This window comes from Eschscholzia californica, unplaced genomic scaffold, assembly GCF_041429995.1.
Source record: "Eschscholzia californica isolate CP2 unplaced genomic scaffold, dmEscCali1.0.p SCAF_2, whole genome shotgun sequence".
In the NCBI taxonomy this organism is placed as follows: domain Eukaryota; kingdom Viridiplantae; phylum Streptophyta; class Magnoliopsida; order Ranunculales; family Papaveraceae; genus Eschscholzia; species Eschscholzia californica.
This window is the reverse complement of record NW_028238309.1, coordinates 17,502,457-17,511,967: the sequence shown is the minus strand read 5'-3', so window position 1 is coordinate 17,511,967 and position 9,511 is coordinate 17,502,457. Positions and strand designations below refer to the sequence as shown.

General features: G+C 35.8%; 1 protein-coding gene across 1 annotated transcript; it reads right to left on the bottom strand.

Moving 5' to 3' along the window:
* Window positions 1-4,734: 4,734 nt before the first annotated feature.
* LOC147556603 (uncharacterized) lies at window positions 4,735-5,295 on the bottom strand. Its single transcript, XM_086658665.1, has one exon. It carries the CDS (start codon window positions 5,293-5,295, stop codon window positions 4,735-4,737), a length of 561 nt encoding a protein of 186 aa, XP_086514791.1.
* Between the last annotated feature and the right edge of the window lie 4,216 nt (window positions 5,296-9,511).

Below are 9,511 nucleotides of genomic sequence, written 5' to 3'. Positions count from 1 at the left end.
ATTTCTAATAAAACATGAAAAACTAAATTATTAACCGATTAAAGGTGTCCCAAAAAAATCTCAAGATATTGTTTCCTATAATATTTCTAAAATCTTATTTAACTAAGTAAAACAAATTCAATCTTTAAATCCCAATAGAAAACCCTATAACAACAGTGGTTTACATTACAGAGAAGATTTAGATGAAATTTGTTTCAAGCAAAATAATTTAACAATATTATTTCTCATATCTAAACTTAAATGATGAATCAAGATCATAGGTTTAGATATCATAACAAACAATAAATAATTTTTAATACTAATCAAGAAAGCCAAAGGAAGGCTCTGATACCAAATGTTGGAAAATTAAATCTTAATAGATGCGGAAGTACATACCTTCAACTATTGTCGATTAAGTGATAAACTGGAACAGAAAGATGAATATAGAAAACTGAAAATCTTCTAACCCCAATCCTCTCTGTAAGTTGGTATATAAATGATAGAGAGACACAAGCAGTAAAATATGAGGGTTAGGGACCTTTAGTTAATGCAACTACTCCCACATCTTTTTCGTCGAAGAAGGGTGTAGTGAGTTGGTTATTATAACCAACTTTATCTCCCAAATATATTACCAACACCGACGTACGCATTTACTGAATTCAAATGAGTAAATGGTCAAAACCAAGTCAGAAGGAAATTAGGATAGTGAGCCACCCTTAGTCTCTAATAAAGAGACGCGTCCAATAGAGGATAACAAGATAAGCAATCCTGAATATGTAGGTTTGAGAAAAACTGATAACTTTGTCAGACTAGTACTGAAATCGAACTTCAGTCTTTCTACATCTTCGATGTTCTTGGCTTAACTACTGTTAGAAGAATTTAAAGATTCTTGGAGAAAGTATATGTTAAAGAGAACGAAGCAAGAATTTCTGCTCTCGGAGAAAAGATTCAGCACATTAAGAAAGGCTATTTGCATTTATCTTAGAAAGGCGCACTTATAGGAGTACATGATAAGATAAATAATAAAGAGTTCTGTAGAACTTCTCTTAAAGGTCTTGGAAAGAATTATAACCAACTTATTGTGGCTACTCATCAAAGAAATAATGTCATAACCTTCTTTAAACTTACAACTAGTCCAATTCATCATGAGGAATGACTACAAGGACAAAATGAGCTAAAAGATAATACTTCTTCTTATTCTTTTGTAAAGAGAACACAAAATCTTGAAAATCATTCTTTCATAACTTAGAATTATACAAATTTATTACTTCGACAACAAGATCATGCTCATTACTTATCAAAACCAGACATAAATTATCAAAATCAAGCTACAAAATCTCAACGAACTCAGTCAAAATTGAAAAATCAACACAATCGGCAAAGATATACAAATCAACAAGGAGAAAAGGCAGTTGATTTTGTTTTTATTAGTATTCCTTGTTGAGTAACTTAAAATGTGATGAAGAAAGTATATTTCATTACAAACCTCTTATGATATCCCAAAGTTTATTTCTTTCTAGAGCTTGCATCTCCTAAACCATGGATTTTGCCCACTTAAGATCATTTAACGCTTATTTTGCTCTCGTAGGAATTCTGGCATTTGTTGTTTTGTTAACAAACCCTTGAATACTATTAGGTAAATAGTTACTAGAAACATAATGAGCAATTGGATACCTAATGACCTTTGGGTTGTCAGGTGAATATCTCTCTGTTGGCTTTGCTCGGTTACTCCGAGAAGGTAAATGATACCTGTCATCATCACTAGGCAACACTGGAACATCATCATTATTAAATTACTAATATTAATATTAGTACATACCTCAAGAACCACATCAGAAGAAGAATTATTGGTGAGTAATGTCGAAGAAGGGGGTTCTTGAATATTTCATTGCATCACTTGGTGAGGAGTATGATCTATGTTAGGTCCTTCATGTGATCAGTTGTTCTTGAATCAATGACCCATATGGTGTCTTTGGTTGAGTCAATGGTTATAAAAATATATCCAATATTACATGTTGAATGACTCGATATATCAGAGTGTTCAGTTGAAACTACTGAAAAAATTTAACATTTGATGGTGGATCACAGGTACTAATTGATACCAGAACTACAACTTTCCCGTCTGTCTTGTCACCATCTTTTCGACTACGTCGTTCATGAGACTTCTTTTCATTAAAACCATCCCACCAATCTGGGTACCGTGTAACTTAAAACAATTTTCTACAGTATGCTTAGAATTTCCGCAATAAGTACACCCTTTTTACTAACATTTCAAAATTTTAAGTGATTATTTAGATTCTGATTAATAGTAGTTTTAGCTACCATAGCCATACTAGATTCTTACATTATTATTTAACATGGTATTTCTTAGTTGTTCTTCCCCACACACCATAGCAAATGCAGATTCTGTATTTGGAGAAGAATTTTTGCGATAAATATCACTTCGTACTCAATCATAGATGTCATCAAGACCGACCAAGAAAATATAAACACGTTCTTCTTCAATTTCATTTTGACGAACAAGTATAACATTAGGCTGCGTGAATGTAATTGGCTTGCAATAATCTAGTTCTTGCCATATTTTTGTGTAAATCAGCAGAATATTTAGACACATATTTACCGTCTTGTTTCATACGCATAGCTTGACACGACAGATCATATATTACTGATCTATCTGCTCCTTCGTAATAGGTTTGAGGTCAAGTATCCCAAATTTGTTTTGCAGTGGGAACTCGAACAAATAAAATCATCACATCTGGTTGCATGGCACCGACAAGCCATCCTTTCATAATAGCATTCTCTTGAAGATATATCCTTTCGGTCTGAAGGAGATGTCCTTCCGAAGGAGTGTCCCTCGACCAAGATGACAATGTGCTTAATTTTTCGAATAGGATTATGATGACTTTAGACGCAAGATCATCTAGTCCGGTCGAATTAGGGATCGTAATGCTTAACTAGAAGCCTACGATCGTCGAATCACTTCGATGATTTCCGGCTAAAATAGACCGGATCCTAGAACGGGTTACACCAAAGAGTGGTGGCTGGAATGGGAGAATTGACTAGAGGGAACTTGGAAAATAAGTGGATTAGATCCAACTTAAACAGACCTGAAAGGTTCGGGAGAGTTCGGACAAAGATAGAAAGAATCAGGCCCGAAAGAGAAGGCCCGTGACAAATTAAAGGGGTTGGCCATGTGATGGGCAGCAGGAGCTATGGGTCGGCCATGCCAAACCCACTAGTAGGCTGATCTGGCCGGCCACATCTAAAGGGGAAACCCTAGATGGAATTGGTTCCATCTAGGAATCCCAGTCAGAAAAGGTTTCTGACTTTATCTTTTCTGTGGTCCATATTGAATCCTAGTTTGAATATAATTCTAATTAGGGTTTCTCTATGTAAGGATTAATTAGAGAAGTGAAAAGGTGTGGAATTTTCTCAAAAGAAAATCAATCTTTAGAACATCAAGTAGAGATGGATTTTAGAGAAAAACTCTCATTATATCTATCTAGTCACGAAGGAGTTCTTCATCTCAACCTTCATTACGGTCCTAACTGACTAAAGGAAGGGAGTTCAAGTCAACCTACTCGGTGTCTCAAGTAGAGGAGCTACACTTTGAAGCTCTTTATCTTCTGAAAAGGCATCAAAATCTAAGTTCGGAGGAAAGGTATTTTTCTTCCCATTCTAGTTCATCTTTAGTTCTTGCATGTGATCCTGGAAACTAGTGTTAGAGATATTAGATGTCTGAGATTCCGCTAACAACATTAGGTGACACCAAACCCACACATCTCTATATATACACCAGTTCTCGTACGAAGCATCATTAATAGAGGGTTCTTCTATTTTTCATGTTAGATATCCCAATTTTTCTCGACCTGCAACAAAAGATTCAACAACTTGGGACCAAAGAGAGTTTATTGTATCATTAAGTTTTACTCTGTAAGGTATGGTCACTGGTTCAGGTGCAAGATTTGAGGTTCTAGATGAGTCACTCATGTTTGAGAAAAAGGATAAAGAAGCAACTTGCAGTGCCCTACTAACAATTAGCCGAAGTAACATAAAATAATTGAAACCGTTTCTTTCTCTATTTTTTTTCAAGAAAAAGGATAAAAGAAAAACAATAGTAATAAAATATGGAACCGCTCTTATACAAACCTAAAATGTAATGAAAAAAGTATATTTCATTACAAACCTCTTAGAGGTATTTATAAGATTACAAAGGATAACATAATGTATTCTTATAATACCTAATATGTTGCTAATTCCTTGATATCATACAATTCTTATTTTATCTCAAATATTTGAATTTGATATCTTGATCTTTTGCCAATTATTATTATTCAAAAGATCACAACCAATATTCCATAATATGAGATCTCGCTAAAGGCTATCCCACAAATTGTTAGACACAATGTAGTTTTGAAGGCAAACAGTGTCATCGTTGTGGCTAACAGCACCCCTTGGTGCTTGGTGTCGTTAAAAACTGATGCAACTGCCGAACATTGACGATGGCGAGGTGGATAACCATGAAGCTTGTAACAAATTTCTTTCACGTAACCATGCATTCAACAATGGTCACAATACGGATGAGCCCGTTTGGGACATGGCTTGTCCAGACGATCAGATGGAGTAGACCGAGAAGGATCAAATCGGTTGACTGCTAAGGCAGCAGTCTAAGTTCCTTGATTGGTATAGTACATAATTGTTTGTTGTGTCTCCTCCTATTTGACCGCACTATGTATTTTTAAGAGATAAGATCCATTAAAAGAATTTTACTTCGAATGATCGAGAAGCGATCAATGATCGAGAAGCGATCATGAAGTCCTTAGAGAAATTCCATTGCACGATCTTGATTTGTAAAGTTAGCAATTGGTGATTTAGCCCATCTTGAAGGGTTATGAGCTTAGTGAAATAAGTAGAAACATCCATTCCATCTTGTTTAAGAGAAGATATAGCACGTCTAAGTTGGAATATCTTAGGTTCATTAGTTTGATGAAAACGTTCATATAGGTTCTGCCATATATCGGCAGCAGACTCATCATAAAGGATGGATTGACGTATGTCAGTAGCAACAGAGTTAACCAACCAACTGGAAACTAGATCATTGCAACGTTCCCAGACGTGCAATTCAGAGGGAAAATAAGGTTTTTGAATCGTACCATCAACAAAGCCAAACTTGTCTTTAGCCCTTAAGGTCGTCTTCATCCCACGAGACCAAGAGGCATAGTTATCTGCGCTTATAAGTGGGGTAATAGGAATGGAGGTCGGAGAATCCGAATGATGAACATCAAAAATAGGAGAAGAAGCCGTAGAAGTTGGCATAGTTTCAAAAGCAGTTGTATGGCACAAACATGTCATCAAGAACTTCCCTAGAAATCCACGATTAATGGGCCCATAGGAGGGCCAAGCCCATGAACCAACAGACAAATGGGCCCAGACCGTTCATCTTCAAGCACTAGGAGTGGCGAGAAAAATACACGCACATTAAACAAAAAAGTCAGCCTTGGATAAAGAAATCAGGTCTGCACAGAAAAGTCGGTTGTTATTTCCTAAGCGTATACCAGTTGATGCGTTACTGTTATTCAAGATAACATTTGACCAAAAATATTATCAATACATCCGTTGGATGGGAGTTACGATATCCGCATTCATGTCCATCCGTTACCAAATTCAAGACGACAACTCACCACAAGGTGACAGTTGACCAAAAAAGACAGTGGACCACGAAACACTATATAAAGATCATCTGATGATCAATGGATCCATCCGATTCTGGGGAAATGAACCGACTACTTTCTTTGACATTGATCATCTAAACCTTTAGCAAGCAACGACTTCTACTATCTTTCTCTCCTGACGACCACCCAATTAAGGAAGAGCGACATACCTTTCTCTCTCCCAACGACCACTTGATCAGGGAAGAGCGACCTATCTTTCTCTCTCCGGACGACCACTTGATCAAGGAAGAGCGACTTATCTTTCTCTCTCCTGACAACCAAAGGGTTAAAGTATTTTATCTCCCTCGCCGACCAGAGAATTGGGCAAGCATACACCTGATTGTATTACGAGCTCTCCCGACGATCGTCTTGCTTAGAGAACATATATAACTCCATAGCTCACTCTCCGGTTTATTATTCGTATTCAATATTTGCCAAGTTTACTGACTTGACCGTCGGAGCCTCCTTAGGCAGGCACCATCCCGGTGTCCCGAGGATCTTACGGTCACGTGTGTTTCATTTCTTGTCACAGATTAAGCCCAAATACGTCGTCGGTGCCCATAAAAATATTAACAAGTGAAGGACTGACTTCCGGTCAACGACCCTAGTCCCGCTGACTTCTTGAACGACCCCTCACAGCAATATCATGAGATGAAGCCATAACAGAAAAATATATCAAAAAAATAATAATAACCTTGCTCTTATCCCATGTGAAATATGAATCTAAGATAGTATGGATCGAATGAGAGATAGAGATATGATCGAGAGCTACAGAGAGAGAGAGAGAGATAGAGATTGTTCTTGATTAATAATTTCTTGTGTGTTAAACAATATAGGTTTACATGTATTTATACAAGTACGAATCCTAAGTCTATACAAACTTTACAACTAAAAATATACGTATTTGGAGTTTATCTAAATACTGTATATAAAAATATTCTAAATACTAACCGACCGGGTTGGTCGACCCAGTCGGGTTGCCTATGCCTAATAAAAACTCCCCTTATTCTTAATGTAACTATTACATGGACTAAAAGCAAAAAAAAAAGGGTTATTTCTTAAATGGCCCCCTAGTTTATGACTAGCTTCCGCGTAGTCTCTTAGTTTCTTTGACCGTTATGTTAACTACGTATCTTAACTACCCTTATGTTAACCTCTTTTTGGATTTCCCAGAAATACCCTTATGTTAACTACTTCACATCAATCAAATTGTTTCTCTCTCTTCTTCGTCTTCCCCAAATTATTTCTCTCTTCTTCATCTCCCCCAAAAATCAAATTAGGGTTTTCATCTCCCAAAAAATTAAATTATTCCTTTATCTCTCTCTCTCTCGTTAGCTTTCTCTCTCTAAAATTACTAATAAAATTTCAACCCAGAGAAAGGATAAGACTATATTACGGCAGTACTATTCTCTTTCTCTCTGTAAAAATCGGTTGGTCTGTGAATTCTGTGTAGTACAAACAAAACTCTTATCCCTCTCCCTATTTAAAACCCTAACTTCTTCAAACTTAAATCTATGAATTTCATCAAAGGCGGCTTAATCATTTTTTCCCTCAATCTCTCTCCTTCTTCTCATTACCCTTTCCTTGGTCATGGCGGTAACCACAACGAAGGAAGTGACCTGACTCCTTAACAACAACACTATTGTCACAACACCCACATCCCAAATCAAAATCCTAATCATTACCAAGATTTTCTGCTAGCTAATTGTCTTTTTTGGGACTTTTGTTGTGGGGTTTCACCTTATTTTTTCAAATGGAATGAAAATTTTCTGGTATTAGGAACTCAATTTGCTGGTGGGGTTTTCTTAGGAATTGCTTTATGGTGTGTTTGGTTGCAGGATTCCTAAGTAGGATTCCTATCAAAAGTGGAATTTGGTAGAAATCATGAATCCTTGGTCTGTTTGGCTACCAAGAATCCTAGGACTCTTGAATCCTAAGGATTCCTAATTCCAAAATTTGTATTGGACCAAAATCCCACCCTACCCCCTAGGATTTGCTAGGATTTTGGATTAATGAACCTAAATTTCAAACTTAAAATCAACAAAAAAAAATATTTCCTTCTACTAAATCATTATTTTTTTTTCAAAATAATTATTTTTTTCAAAATTCATATTTTTTCTAAATACGTTTAAAAATACTCAAATAATAATAAATCATAGGATTCATAGTTGCCAAACAAGCCAAAAAATATTACTTGGATTCATGAATTCGTGAATCATGAATCCCAAGGACTCATGAATCCGCGGATTCATGATTCCGCCATCCAAACACACCATTAATGTATTTTCCTAGTGATTCTAATGAAACTTTTGGGGATTTAAATGATAAGGAATACCCTTTGCGTTTATGTTAGCTTGTGCTGGTTATTTGCTTACTATGATGGCAGATTGTGTTATTTCTTATATTTATTGTAATCAAGGGGATGGAGTTGAACCTAGTGATCTTCAGATTCAAGGTTGATTATTTATTTTCAATTCTTTAGGGGAAATGAAGTTTATCTTGGTTGTTGATTTGGGTTTGTTTCTTTTTAATGAAATTTTGATGAAAAGTTTTCATTTTTTGCAAAAATTGGTGTTCTTGGTTGGCGTTTTTATCATCAATCATTGCTGATTTTATTGGTTCCAATTTTTCTTTTCTTACTAGGGGTGGTCACACAAGAGAAATCCAAGAATGGCTCTGGTAGAACCTCACCATCACAACTTCATTTTAGAGAGAGATAAAGCTAGAGAGAGAGAAAGAAACAATTTGATTTTTGAGGGGAGATGAAGAAGCGGGAGAAACAATTTGATTGTTGTGAAGTAATTAACATAAAGGTATTTCTGGGAAATCCAAAAAGAGGTTAATAATCAAAGGGGCGGTAACGGTCAAAGGGAGTCATCTGAGTATCTTCGATAAACTAGGGGCTACGTTGGAAGCTGGTCATAAACTAGAGGACCATTTGGTAAATAACCCATTTCTCTCCAAATCCAATTTGGGTTGTGGGAGGTAATTTTGGTCACAGTTGTTAAGCTTTCAGGAAAGAAAGGAAAGTAATGGTGATAATACAAAATAACACCTTCACCTCTACCAAAGTCTCATCTTATCTTCTCCTTTCAAGAAGAAATAATAAGAAACTCAAGCCCCAATTTTCCAAACAAGATTTTAATACTGATGGAAAACCATTGAAGCAAAGCAGTGGAAAAGAGCTAAATATTTTCAAATTGAGAGTTCCAAAAGTTTTTCTTCTTCAATCTGCTGTTGGTGTTCTTGGGCTAGGATTCATTGATGCTGGGTACTCTCTCTCTCTCTCTCTCTCTCTCTCTCTCTCTCTCTCCAATTATTATGACCTGTTATCACTTCTATACTGGATAGACTTATAACTTGTCATTGGTTGATTTTGTGTATAATTTTATCAGGTATAGTGGGGATTGGTCTAGGATTGGAGTAATTACAAAAGAAAATGAAGAGTTGATAAAGATTGCTGCATTTTTTGTAGTACCTTTATGTGTTTATCTCATATATTCTCTCTCTAAGCCAGAACATGGGGAGGAGAAGACATGAAGACTATAGTAGGTGTTGGTTCATTTTTTCTTTGAAATGGGAACCCAAACGATTAAATAAAGTAGAGTATGTGGATTTTGACCATTTAATTTCGTCGAGCTTTCGGCCACTAATAATTTGACAGTTATCGTGCTTATCACATTGTATTGATGTATCAATGCGTTTGTAATGACCATTGTAATCAATATTCAAAAAAGAAATTGATTAATGTGTATTTTACATATTGTGTATGAATTAATAGCATAATAATAGTGTCCATAAACCATAACACACAAGTATCA

What these genes read in the sequence shown, in the direction of transcription:
- LOC147556603 (XM_086658665.1), bottom strand. Translation starts at nt 5,295, where the DNA reads ATGCCAACTTCTACGGCTTCTTCTCCTATTTTTGATGTTCATCATTCG.